Source organism: Amblyomma maculatum, chromosome 1, assembly GCF_055883805.1.
Source record: "Amblyomma maculatum isolate TAMU_Amacu chromosome 1, ASM5588380v1, whole genome shotgun sequence".
Classification (NCBI taxonomy): domain Eukaryota; kingdom Metazoa; phylum Arthropoda; class Arachnida; order Ixodida; family Ixodidae; genus Amblyomma; species Amblyomma maculatum.
Genome location: NC_139344.1, coordinates 221,133,512 through 221,148,284, shown reverse-complemented (window position 1 = coordinate 221,148,284; position 14,773 = coordinate 221,133,512). Strand labels below are relative to the sequence as shown.

The window sequence follows — 14,773 nt, the reverse complement described above, 5'->3', positions numbered from 1 at the left end:
ACCCATGTATTCGGGCTCAGCAGTCAAGAGCCCTAACCACAGAGCCACCACTGGAGGGCACACTACCGTTTCTCTATTTTGTTTTTTAAGTCTGAACAAATATTAACACAGTAGCAGCTGAATACGACTATATTCTATTTCGATGCTTTCGGTGTGTGTGAAAGAGCTTTTCAACCGTTCGGGCCAGGTCAGAGCATGTAGTGAAATCGTTTTTGTTGCGTCTCAGGCAGATACTAACAGCAAAACTCTACTGCGCTCAACTGTTTTGCACGCCAACTTCTCTCCGAAATATGGATGTAACGATTTGGACTGCTTATAGTCGGAGTGCAGACAGCGCAAAAAAAAAGGACTATATTATTCTTCTTATTATTATTTTCTTCTTTTGGGCTGTCTGCACTCATGGATTACCGACTTGCCCAAGCAACAAAAGCCAAAGACTGACCACTGGGGGTCGAAAACATACATTTTGCCAAAGCAACCTCCAGCGTGAAGCTTACCGATGTGGTTACATCTCACACTGGAGTCCGGTCTAAAGTTCTACATTCTGATACGCAAAATTAAAACAGTAAAAAGCAAAATGTGCGCATTTATTACATGTGAAGCGCAGTCCCAGAAGAAAAAAAAAAAATAAACGCCACCGCTGCGCATGAAAGGCGATTTACAGTTGGTAACCGTGCATGGTAGACTACCCTTATATATTGCGTCAACTAGAGAACAGTGCACTTCAATATGCGGTAGTAGTCTCTGGAACAGGGTCAAATGTGAGCAGCGAGGCACAGCACACACCTGCATACATAGGTGGTAGAGCATGTTAACGACAGAATTGAAGATTGATCGCTCACGAACACATATTCAACGCGAGGTGCACGAGCGAGCCGCAGTCCCCTGGCCGGGCGCGCCTGACAGATGTCGCCTGGTGTCAAGAGTAGGAGCGCACTAGCAGTCTGCGCGTGAGGGTAAAAAAATCTGGTCTAAAAAAGTATGTGCCAGAAAAAATTGCTTGGGCAAGATGCTAAGTATATTTAGGAGAGTACCCTATGGATATCTCGGAAATAACTTTCACTGTCATATAAGCTGGCGGGCAGTTTTCTCAAAACACGAGGTCTCTCCACTTTTTGCACATGAGTGCAACTACAAGCGCTCCCCCTGTTGCAATGCCATGAAGGCAATGCAGGTATTCAATAAATAAATAAAAACAATCCAGTCACAGTTCAAAACCTAAAGTAACGCTAGAATTTCCCAATCAATGATTTTGCATCGGACCTTTGCAGGGTGGACCCATAAAATTGTATTATTGGCTTGAATACACTTTGCTAGTCATGAGATGGGCGGTATCTGACATAAAGAAGAAAAAAAAAAACTAAAACGGGCAGAGGCCTTTTCTGGGGGCCCGCAACAACTCGGCAAGGGACAGAATAAGGATGTCGAGAAGAGGGGGTCAGAGATTAATTTTTTATCAAAGTCCATAGTTTAAATGCTCCTTCACCTTTTCAAAGTAATCTTGCGGGAGAACATTCCTGGAGTAGCTTCTCAGGGATCATCGGCTAGTCATGACAATAGCGAGTTATAATAATTGGACCCTACTGGTTAAGGGGGTAAGGGAATAGCCTAGAATGAAAGCTGCACCCCTTGCCCTTTCAGCACAGCATTCTGCATGTGCTCTTTGTCGCCCGGCATTTACCGTAATCTATATGGTCCCCCTATTCTGAACATTGCTATTTTTATGAAAACATAATGAGGGAGTCAGTCAGTTTGAAGTTGGTTTAAGTAGTGGAGACATATTTTTTTTTTCTTTTTTTTTTTTTTTCCAGGTTGTGGTATTCGAGGTGATACAGATTCCTGCAGCTGATGGCGTTACTATGGAGCAGCATGCAATACGAGCAGTGTCTGAAGATGCATTGCGCATTTCAAGCAACGGCAGTGTCCTCACTGGTGCTGATGGCCAAGAGTTGACCATCATTCAGCAAGTTCCTCAGGATCAAGCTGTCGTCACTGAAGCAGTGACCAAAGCTGGTCAGTGCTTATCCTCACCTGGCCATATTTCAGCCAGGAGGGGCCTAATCTATGAATTTGGAAACAGGGAGTGTAAAGTCACGCATGCTTCTAGCTAACTTTTTAGGCTTTCTTTCTTTCTTGTTTTTTTAAAACCTCGCTCTGAAACTTTTATTGTCCGAAGGCTATGCCTTTGGACTAGCCTGACTTGCCGCACACACAAAGAGGCACCTTAACACCGGTTTAGTCCATGCAAATCCAAACACTTGGAATAAAAAGGTAGCGCAGTAAGGGTGACCATGAAAGAGAGACACCGCCAACACACATGCTTGTTTGTGTTTGTGGGTGTTTTTCCTCTGTGGTCGATATTATTGCATTACCTGTTTATTCTAAGTATGTGTCATCAACTAGCCCAGCAACAGGTTTTATTGAACCAAATCAGAACTCTTTTTGGCAAAGTGAAGTGGTACATTGCCCCAACCACGCACACAAAAAGTATTGTTAAGGTAAAAAAAAAAACAATATAGTTCCAAATCTGACTTCAAAACAAAAACAACCTCATACTCGACAAGCATCATGTGGCATGGTTCAAGCCAACGTTCTTAGAGACAGTTTGAAAACTGCGCGGTGTGAAGTGGGCCAAAATGATAGCCGGTCCGGCGTGATCTGATAGCAAAGCGACCGTAGCGCCCCTCTCCCCGCGGTCGTAGATGGGCGAGGCCATTGAGCTAATGCACTGGCAGAAATTTTAAAACACTACTAACTCTCATCTTTCATGCAACAGAAAATAAAATTGCGTTTGTGGGTTTTTTTTTTTTTTTTAACACATTTTTGTACTCATGAAATGCCACCACATTTGCAGACATAATCTCAAGCAGGCAGGTAGCAGACGACATGCTTGAGCTGCTTCTGCAACCTCCTTGCTTCAGACGCCTCAGTAGACGTGCTGGCTTTCATATGCATACAGAAGAGTGTTAAAAATGCAAACGCAATTTTATTTTCTGTTGCATTGCTGAAAGAAGAAAGTTAGTAATGTTTTAAAATTTCCGCCAGTGTTGTATTAGCTTAATGGCCTCACCCATCTACCGCAGCGGGGGAGAGGGGCGCTGCGGTCGCTTTGCGATCAACTCACACCGGATCGGCGATTGTTTGGGACCACTTCGCAGCGCGGCGCACCAGCACAGTTTTTTAAGTATCTATATCTAAGAATGTTGGTTCAAGCTGTCCTGGCCATGTAACAAGAATCACCTCATTCTAATTGCAGTCATTGCTTAGCGCAGTTCCAAGTATCCCTGGTGAAATGTATTTCCCAGATACCCACACATAAGCATTCGTTACACTTACTAGGTCATTGTTGCCAGAGCCTCCCTCCCTGTTCCAGGTAAGAAGCATATTATATTGTAGTCTACACTCCACTGACTGACATCCCTCATTTCATCTCCAGGTCAAACCAAAAAGGCCCTGTGCTTTGTGTGCTTCCCACTTCTAATAACACTGCCTTGCACATGCCTGGTTTACTCACTACAGAATGCCTTTGGCATGCGGACACGTCTGCACTGGCTTATGACACATATGCAATGAACCTGAAAATGCATGGGCCTTGGGCCCTGCATCATACTTTTCTTGTTTTCATCATGGTTGCTTGGACCGTGTTTGGTCTCCGGTATGTGATAAATTTATAAATCTTCTGTTTGTCTGCACTGGCTTATGACACATATGCAATGAACCTGAAAATGCATGGGCCTTGGGCCCTGCATCATACTTTTCTTGTTTTCATCATGGTTGCTTGGACCGTGTTTGGTCTGCGGTATGTGATAAATTTTTAAATCTTCTGTTTGCAGCAGCTTTGGATCTGTTCGCAAAAAAAAAGAATAATTTTATAATCTTGCTCACGTACACTCAAAATAGGAGGATCTGGGAAAGGCGGTTTCAATACAAGTGAAAGTCCTACCTACCCCAGGAAGCTTTTTCATTATATTTAGCGAACACACAATGGGAAGGGGGGGGGGGGGGGGGGGAGAGAGAGAGAATAGCCATGTGAGCACTAGTTAGGGTCCTCTCCCGCCTGTCCTTGCATCACATCTCGCTGAAGGCCACTGGGTGACGATTTAGGAGAAGGACAGCGCCAAACATCATGCCATGGCTGATTTTGTCACAAGAAACATGGCAGCAGCAGTGGCCACAATAACCCACAACTAATTCGTTTCCGCATACGATTGCAGATTTACAAGCCAGCGACGTCTCCACGTGGGCAGAACTACAGCATCTTCCTTTCCTCTTCAGCATCGCAAAAGTTGCCCCGTCATCTGCACAGGACTACGCCCCTTCTACCGTGGTGGAGCCTCTTTAGCTGTCTGCAGCGTATATAAGATCACCTCAAGGCATCAAGCGCAACACTTTGGCAGCAGCAGTGGCCACAAGAACCACAACTAATTCATTTCCGCATACGATTGCATGTTTACGGCTGTCATACAAGCGAGCGACATCTCCATGTGGGCAGATCTACAGCGTCTTCCTTTCCTGTTCGGCATCGCAAAAGTTGCCCCGTCATCTGCATAGGACTACACCCCTTCTATCGTGGTGGAGCCTCTTTCTCTGTCTGCAGCGTATATAAGATCATCTCAAGGCATCAAGCGCAACACTTTGGCAGCAGCAGTGGCCAGAAGAGCCCACAACTAATTCATTTCTGCATACGATTGCAGGTTGGTGGCTTTGTCATTATGCGTCTTAGTTAAATTTTGTTATACTGCTGCTGCTGCTGCTGCTGCTGTCAAAACTGCCATGCCTAAAATTTTTGAGTTCCCTGCATGTAATGAGAATGTGTCAGTCAAATGACGACGTATGCTGCGCTGTTTGTCACAATATATACCATATGGGTAAATGCGCCAGCGTCTCTGAGGCTACGTTAAAATCAAAAGGTGATGTTTATCGCAAAGCTTGGAGGTAGAGTAGAGTAGATCCAGCAGTGGTAGAGGATCAAAAGTTCGGTCACAACGACCTGAGAAATCCGAGCAGGAACATCATGATATATGGCTCATGCTTCAAACAATCGACCAAATGCTTGACATCATATTGCCGCTGAAATAAACGGTCAATGGCATCGAGGATACCATACAGTTCATGTCCAACCAGATATCCAACTTGCTACAGGGCGTAGAACAAATTGAACGCGACGTAAAGGAAATAAAGAGCAGAGTAGACAAACTTGAGGCGCAGGAGAAAAACACTTGGTGCTAGAAGACCAGATCGACCAACTGGAATGGCGACATCGGCGAGCAAACTTGGAATTCCATTGAGTTCGGGAAAACGACAATGAAGACCTTTTGGCAGAACTTAACGCTATCGCCGAAAAAATCCAGCAGCCACTGCTCACTGATCAAGGTGTAGCTGCAGTTCATCGATTGCCATCAAGACGTGATAAGATTCCTGGCGTTATCTGCAGATTTACTAAGCAAAGCGTCGGGGACACGTGGTGGCTAAATAGGAAGAAAGTGCCCGATTCGGGCAATGCATTGCATTTGCTAGAAAACTTGACTAAAAGAAATAGAGAACTGCTGAAAGAAGTAAAAGAGTGAGCAAAGGCACACAATCACAAGTATGTGTGGCACTCGAACGGCAAAGCATTACTAAGAAAGTCTGATGGCATGTCAGCAATTCACATAAGCAAAGCATGTGACCTCGAACGTCTCACTTAGGGCTACATTTCCATTACATGGCTGACATTGATCCTAGCATTTTTACTCAATACATTCATCCTGGTGAAATTAAAAGCCGTATTGGATCGTGATTTGTAAAGAGCTTGAAGTGTCTTCATTTTAACACTCAGTCAATCAGAAACAAGGAATTAGAGCTATCAATTTTACTTCAGTCCTGCAATGGATCCTTTGATATCATTATGATCTCTGAAACATAGTGCACCAGTGAAATAGATATTCCTCAGTTAGTTATCAAACATTCTTTTTAAACCGCGTGACTGGTCGCGGTAGCGGTGTTTGTGTTTTGCTTAGGAAAACATTTTAGCCCGATTTGCTACCTATGTTCACTACATCCACAAGCGATTTTGAAATTTTATTCATTTGTCTCGGCAACATGATTTTTGTTGTGTGTTATCATCCCCTTCATGGCTGCATTACCAATTTTCTTCATTTTCTTGAATCCTTATTTTCGTATGTTAATGACAACTGTTTAAAGTTGGTGTTCGGGGGTGATATAAACATTAATTTATTAGTCTCAGATACGCATGCTAAAAATCTACACGTTCTGTTGAAGGTGCATGGTCTCTCGAATGTAATTAATTCACCAACTCGCATCACAGCTGCTCGCTGTCTTACATCTGACATTATTACTTATGATATCAGTGACCGCTTGCCTGTCTTTCTCTGTGTTAAAAACACTAAAATTAAGCTTCATAGTCCAGAAGACCACTTCCAGGTAATTAATGATGAAACTCTCTTAATTCAGAGGCACGCTAGAAAATGTCGACTGGACCAGTACTCTTCACGAAACAAACCCTAACAAAGCATATGAATTGTTTTAGGTGTCGTTAAACGCATATATAAAGAAAGTTTTCCCATAAAAGTAGCAAGACGCAACCTCTCTACACGGAAACCATGGGTTACTCGTCAGCTTATGAGTAAAATTACTGAGAAGCATAAATTATATCATAAATTTATCAAAACGAAAGAACGCAGTGATCTGCAGAGATTTAAAACATACCGTAATTACTTAGACAAAGAACTCGATCGAGCAAAAAAGGAGTACCATATTTACTCGCATAATGATCACACTTTTTTTTTTAAATACTGACGCAAATTTCGGGGTGCGATCATTACGCGGGGTAAATTTTCTACAAAAAATTTTTGAGCACCGAAAACGCAAACAAGTTGCAGGTCAGACGTCTTAGAACATATATCTCGATTACAACCAAAAATAAAAGCTGAGTAAGGCTTACCTTCGCAATAAACACGCACATTAAGCATCACATGGAGTGCACAATGCCCATTTATTTTTTTTCGTCAGTACTCTAATCAAAGTCTGAATCCTCGCCATCCTCGCTTTCACTGCTGCACGACTCATCGGAAACGGCAGTGTCATCGCTGGGAGCATCTTCACAATCCCACAGGAAGTCATCTTCCATTCCATCCAAAGCGTTAGATATGCCTGTCTTCTTAAAACTCTTAGCCACTACCTCGTCGGGGATACTGCTCCACGCTTCTGTGATCCACGAGCACAGCATCTCCATGCATGGCCTTCTAATCTTTCCGCTCGGCGTCAAATCATGCTGGCCCATCGCCATCCACTCAGCATAAAGTCGTCGAACGTTGTCCTTGAACGGTTTGTTCAAAGACGCATCAAGAGGCTGCAGCAGCGAAGTCAGGCCGCCAGGAATGATTGCAATGTCCGTGCGCAGCTCTTTCAGCTTGGCACGCACGCTGTCCACAAGGTGACCCCTAAAACTGTCCAAAACCAGAAGTGAGGGAAGCAGAAATGCTCTTGGTCTTCTTCCCCAAACAGTCTTGATCCAGTCGACCATCAGGTCTGCAGTCATCCACCCTTTCATCTGTGCACGTATATGGATGCCACGGGGAAAGTTTCCCTTCGGAATAGTCTTCCGTTTGAAGATCACGTATGGTGGCAGCTTCCGCCCGTCGGCCGTCACAGCAAGCATGACTGTGCATCGCTGTTTTTCTGCGCCAGACGTCTTCACGAGGACGCTCCGAGCACCCTTCTCGTTCACAGTTGTATTCCGGGGCATGTCGAACGTCAGTGGAGTTTGATCGGAGTTTCCAATTTGCGACATGAGGTAACCGCATTTTTCGCGAAGCCTAGTGACGAAGTGATGGAAGTCTATCACCTTGCTTTCATACGCGGCTGGGAGCCGCTGGCACAACGACGTCCGCCGCCTCAGGGAAAGTCCATTCCGTCGCATAAAGCGAGTCGTCCAACCGGAGCTAGTGCGGAAATCCTTTGTGGCGATTCCCAGCTTCCTGGCAGTTGTGCGCGCCTCCGTCTGTATCATTTCTAATGACACTGCACAACCATCCTTGCGCAGGTCCCTCACGTATTCTAGGACCGCCTCCTCAACACGAGGGAACTTGCCCGTTTTGGGTCCACAGAAAGCCCGCCGTGTCTTGTTCGTAGCCATCAGCTTCTCGTGCTGCTTCTTCCAATAGCGTATCCTCATTTCTTCCACGCCGAAATGCCTACCAGCAGCGCGGTTGCCATGCTCCAGTGCATAGTCGACAGCCTTGAGCTTGTACGCGGCGGTGTAACTGGTGAAATGGCGTAAACTCGCACAAAAACACAAAGCACGCTACGACGCTGCCGAATTGCAAAATGGCGAACGCCGCAAAGCATGGAATCATGGGAACTCCAACGTTACTAGACTAGGTTGGGAACTCGTCTGAATGCATTTGCTGCGGGATGACTGCAGATCAACCACCAGGCGGCTCCATGTTCGGGGTGCGATCATTACGCGGGGAACTTAAAAAATGGAATTTTGACCTCAAAATTCAGGGGTGCGATCATTACGCGAGTGCGATCATTATGCGAGTAAATACGGTACTATGCAAACCAGCTAGCTGCTGCAGCTCGTACGGATGTTATGTGGAAAAAATTACTCCTTTTTCTGCCTATAATAGTCATAATGATATTATTGTTACCAACCAAAATAGGGTTAAAATATCAGATCAACAATTAGTAAACAAATTCAACAAACATTTTTTAACCTTCCAGCCCCCCCTGTGGGTACAATGACCTCAGTAAAATCCCTCTGAGCACTGAAACCATATTTCTGGACCCCATCGAAGATCATGAAGTACAAAGCGTGTTTAAAGAGCCTAATAATGCCACAAGTGTAGACACTGATGGCATGCAGATAAAACCTGTTAAGTTTGTCCTTGATATCCTTCTTCCGCCCCTCACGCATATTTTTAATCTGTGCATTGCTGATGCTCTCTTTCCTTCTAAAATGCAGATTGCTTGTGTATCCGTGATATATAAGAAAGGTGACAAAAATAACCTAGGCAGTTACAGGCCTATTTCAGTGCTACCAGTATTTTCGAAACCTCTTGAAAAATTAATTCACAAATGCTTTGCGAACTTTGAAAAGGCACAACACACATTATCAGATTCACAATATGGATTTCATAAACACTGTTTTACTGAGCATGCGTTATTAGATCAGAAAGAATACATATTAAAACAGCTGGATCAAAATAAAATAGTTATTGGCATATTCATAGATTTTACAAAAGCATTTGATTTGTACATGGGTCTTGAGCAAAATTTTCTTAATATTTGTCCTGTCAGTATGAAATTTGCAGGCTTTATGTAAATTCTTGTGCTGGTTTCAAATATGTTGTTAGTTTCCTTCTACATAAATTTGCTGAGTAGTTACAGCAACTTTGCTGTTCCAGACTTGCGGGAAGCTTGTAAAAATATCTACTGAAGGGAAATTGCTAAAATGCACATGGATCTGTTCCTGAATGTCTAAGGAACACAATAAAACAAGTTTTGTGCTCCTGCCTTACTACAAGCCAAAGTTATGGAAGTTTTAAGTTTCAGCTTCACAAGTGCAACCACCCCCTTTCTACATCTTCTTATGTTTAAAAATTTTTCATGCAGTTGAGACCTAGTATAATAGCTTTATTGTGTTCCTTTAACACTCACGAGCCAGTAAAAAAAAAAATCATTACAATCTAACGAGTAGGAGAGCCACAATGCCACCCGCAAAATAGAAGGGTAGGCAAAATTTTCATTTTGAGAAAAATGGAAAAAACGAATTGCAATGTCAAACACTAATTTAATCAAACAAAAACTGTAGAAATGCAGGCCACTGTGGCCTAGAAGGCTCCTGGACAGTAATCTGCATTGGGTTTGCCCTTCTGCTTTCGTTTTGCTGCAGTCTGAAAAGCTGCAGAGGAAGCACGCTTCCTCTCTGCTCTCAGACATTCACTGGTGCAATGCACACATTTACAATTTAAAATGGCTATAAACCTCCAGGAATGTAGTCTCTTTGCTTTCCAACGTCCAAGTGTCGCCTCTTTCATTTTGATTTGCAGTTGCAACACATTCAGTTGTCACTTTTTTTTTTTCTTCTTTTTTTTTTTTTTTTTTTAACGTCGTTTGCTACGTCCTCGCATCAAGGCCGCGGTGAGGAACGTTTATTGCGGAAAAGAAATGTAATTTGGAGCTGTTTGCTGCTTCCCAGTGCTCTGCATTGCACTGGAAGCAAGTGAATTCCCTAAGGACTATGAACGAGGTCCGATCGGCGCAAACGCGCGGCGAGCTCTACGAAGACGACGTGTCCCGCAGTTTACGCATTGGAGAATAAGTTTGACGGCGATTCCTTATCCCCGTTCACTTTTTTAAATGCCAATATCGCCGCCGTATGTTTTACGCTTCGCCAATCTCGGCAAACTGTTTAGATCTGACGATCGTGAACTCCGCATCGCCAAGCGGACTGTCCGCCGCGCTGCCGTCATCGTTACGAACACAATCCGTCTACCGCTTCGTTGCTGGAGTTGGCGCGAGTTCAAGCTTTTCCTGTTTTGAGCTTATCTTTCTGCTCATCTGCGGCCTGCGTTATCACTGTCGTGGCGGGTGCGACCGCTGGCAGTAGCAGTGGTAGCAGTCCCCCGTGCTGGGGAACACGCTAGGCCTACTTCAGGCTCGTACACACGATCGTTCGGCGCACGATTTCCGTCGGCCTGAGCGCGCACAGCCGGGGCAGGGCATCACTTGAGATGATTATTCAACTATTTTTTTCACTTTTTTCACAAATTCTTGCCATGAACGCACCTCGCGGTTCGGAACCAAGCGCGGCCGGCGTCACGTCTCCGCCGTCTCCCCGCGGCTCGGGCGCGCCGAGCAGACGCCGTCAGCCAGCTCCACCAATGCAGGGACGCCTTATCGTCACGTGCACCCCGAAAGCCAATGGGATTGCAAATGCCACGTTTTCTCTTTTGCTATTTTTTATGCGACCAATGGGCGAATGTAAACAGCAGAGGCGGCAATTTGAAGACGAAAGGCGGCTCTTTCGAATGAGACCAAGATGGCTACGGTGCCGCGCACAAAATGGGAGCTACGCCTCGCGGAAAATGGTTGTTTCAGGGGTCGTTTTCGGCCCAAATTTGGGCGACATCGATTATATAAATTGGCATTGTGACTAAAATACCGACCCTAGAGATGAAAAACTTAGCAGATAGGTAGATAAAGAGCTACTGATTTCGCAAATCACATTTTCTAAAAAGTGATTTTTTCGCGATTTTTTGGTCCGCAAGACCCGTGTCCCCCCTTAATCATGAACTACTAATCCGAAAGCTTCATAGGTATGGTTTTTGAGGTCGCGCAGGATCTCTTGTAGAGTCTTATTTAAGAAATCGAAGGCAGGCTGTCAGTATTAAAGAATATGTATCAGAAATAGACCCGGTTTCTCGTGGTGTTCCTCAAGGTAGCATATTGGGTCCTTTTCTCTTTAATATCTTTTTGAATGATATTGTGCAGGCATTTGCTGCTGCAAAGTATATAATATATGCTGATGAAATGAGCATATTTTTTTCAGGAACTGGCGTAAATGACTTAATAGATATATTAAATTCTGCACTCTTCCATTTATACGATTGGACAGAAAAAAATGGTTTACAAGTTAATGCCCCAAAAACTAAAGCAGTCATTTTTAAAGCAAAAAGTGCGCAAGTTAAACTAACAAAAGATATTTACTTCAGTAGTGTTTCTTTAGATATAGTCCCAACATTTAGGACGCTGGGCGTCATATTCAATGAAAAAAATGACCTGGGATGATCACATCTACTTGATTGTAAGCAAACTCTCGCAGATAATTGGATTGCTATATCGCCATCGTCACATGTTGCTTTCAAAAGCAATGCTCGCAGTTTATCATTCATTATTTAATTCTCGCCTCAGCTACTGCAATTTAGTTTGGGGTAAAACATCAGAAGAAAACCTAAGGAAGTTACATATCTTACAAAAAAGCTTTGTAAGGGTGCTTGAAAATGTCCCTAGAACATACCTCACACTAGAACTTTTTCCTAAGCATAAAATACTTTCGATTACTAAACTGTATTACTTTCGTTTATGCCGCGCTTTAAAACGCGAGATTACTAATAGCACGTCTTTTTTTTTTTTTTTCATAAACTGGCTAACACTGAACCCAGCTACAAAGTCTACGAAACAAGAAACATTGATAAGTGGCAAATTAAAAATTAAGAACATCACACGGCTGTCAAACACTGAAAAATATGCTGCCGCGTCTCCTGAATTCCCTTCATTTCAGTAATATCCCACTAGAAAGTGCCTCGTACAAAAAGCTGTTTGAGTGTTTCCTACTGAACGACACTTATTATGAAAGTAAAAATTCTACATGGTGATTTTATTCTGCATGTGAATAATTATGTGTGTGGTTTTATTTTTGTTTTTGTGACCAATACTTGTCATGTGCTTATGTAGTTTTCTGTGGTACATGTGCTGTCTTTTTCTAAATATGATGTACTCCTTTTGCTGCCAAAGAAAGCGGCTGGGTGCCTGTGGCCTTGTCAAGCTGCCCAAGAGGCAGCTTTTACTGTAGGCATCCTGCCATCATGTACTTTGTGGTGGTGAAGTAAAGTTATTATTATTATTATTATTATTATTATTATTATTATTATTATTATTATTATTATTATTATTATTATTATTATTATTATTATTATTAGAAAGGAAAGCACGCTGGCTAGAATGCATGAGTATGTGAGGGGCTGTTCAGTTCACCTGCAGTTTGCGATTCATTTCATCTAGCAGTGCGGAAGCATTTAAACATTCCCAAAGTCCACATATTGCGTAGAACTATTTTAAGTAACATGTGCGCTTGCCAGGAAGCTGATGCATACTTTGTGTCCGGATCACTTTGCTAATTATTATTGTAATGTGACAGCCGAGGCAAAAGGCTGAAAAATCTCTGCACCCAACAGAGTTGACAGAACAGTTTTAACCCTGTGACTGTGGAACATTCCGAAAAAAGTTCATTCCTAATCAAATTTTTTTACTTGCTTCGCTCTCAGCGTACCTGAAGGGCAAAAACACCGCAGGACGGAATGCGGCCATAGTACCCGTATGGCAATAACAGTCAGAGTTAAATGTATATTCGTTGTATTGTTGCTCTCGCATGTACAGTCGCCGACCGTTTATTCTGACCTCACGGGGACCTCTAAAATGTCCGAATAAACAGGTGTCCAAAAAAACAAATTCAGAGAGAAAAAAAAAATCCTTTATTTCCAGACACTTGTTTGGTCACGGCAGTAGGCTTGAAAAAATCGTGAATGCGCAGTTGCACGCTGTTCCGTTTGCGTGCAATGAGATCAGCCTGAATTTCAGACAGAGTCAAGCGGTCACTATAGGGGACCCAAGCATCGTAGGGTGGCGCTGTGGGCGCCAGTGAACAGCGCCCTCTCCGGCCAACGCCATGTAATCGGACGGGCAGAGTGAATAGCTCGCCTGTAGACTTTCATGTCTTTGCAGCTTCTGCACGCGGGAGCAACTTGCTTTGCGCGCGCTCGCGTTTTTTGTCGCTCGCGTTGTTGAAAGCTGCTTGCGCGTGCTGACTGCAGTCTACCCGCTTTGCGCGCGCTTGCATTTCCATGCTGAAAGAAAGCTGTCTTGCGCGGCGTGCTTCTGCTTCTACTTTTCAAACTCACGCTTGGACGAAGTGGTGTTTGAAGCGAGTGTGCAAAAATGTACACGCTTCAATGTGGTTTAAGAAAATAGCCGACAGCGGTGGCTATTTTCACGGTACAAATGTCAAAAAGGGAGGGCTGTTAGTCAGCCATGTGCATTCTGTTGAGCAGATTATAGAAGATAGGCCGTTATTGTGAAGACTAAGTGTGTGTCGTAGGTCAGCGACCACATTGCGTATGACGTGTGATTTGAGGCAAGTATTTAATTTTTATTATACCCATTTCCATACCTGCGAACTCTTCCGAATTTTTCGTAAAATGTACGAATTTTGACCAGTCTTACAATTTTACGAATCTTGCGGGAAATTTTACGGAAAATGTTTTATTTTCGGAAAAACAAAAAAGTGCGGACATCTATTAACATCATGGCCTCCGAGATAACACCACACGCGCGGAAGGGTAATCTCGGAGGCCATGTTAACACTAATGGTACCTTTGGCGGCCACAAGAGGGCAACACATATTTGTGATATCATCATCAGCAGCTGCAAGCGTTGTAGTGACTTCTATCGTCTACTCGGGGGAACATGAATCCATATCCAAAACTCGATACCGCCTCTGCCAGGCTAGTGGCTGTTGCTTTGTTCATGTGTTTGGACAACTTTGGTGTTGGCCTTTGTTTTTGCGTGATCTGCGGCCGCGTCCGACTCAGTGTGACTCTGAAGTTTTAGTAGTAGCGGTTTCGCAGTGCAATGGCAGGCTCAAAGCCGCGACAGTACTTCCAAGTATACTTCTTGAAGTCGTACGCGGCAGAATTTCCGTGCTTCGTGCCGTCTAAGAATAGAGAGAAGTTCGGATTTTGCACCACGTGTGCCTGTGATGTTAACATTTCACATGGTGGCAAGTCCGACAAAGATCCACATCGCTTCGAAAAAGCACCAAGGATACGTGCGAGCCGCGAACAGCCAGCCGAGCCTGGCAAGTTTTGTTCGCAGTGACAGCGACCGCTGTGTGATTCGTGCAGAATGCCATTTCACGGCGTTTTTAGTTGAACACAACATACCGCTCAGTGTCAGTGATCACGTTGGACCACTTTTCCGGAAAATGTTC

The 14,773-nt window shown here is 43.9% G+C and overlaps 1 protein-coding gene across 3 annotated transcripts in view; it reads left to right on the top strand.

Moving 5' to 3' along the window:
* The window catches only part of CTCF (transcriptional repressor CTCF), a 63,598-nt gene that overhangs the window by 34,399 nt on the left and 14,426 nt on the right, over positions 1-14,773 (top strand). For all 3 annotated transcript variants that reach the window (XM_084590335.1, XM_084590336.1, XM_084590337.1), the window contains exon 8: positions 1,812-2,013. In XM_084590335.1, coding sequence (XP_084446461.1) covers positions 1,812-2,013 — 202 coding nt within the window. The remainder of the gene's footprint in view (positions 1-1,811; positions 2,014-14,773) is intronic.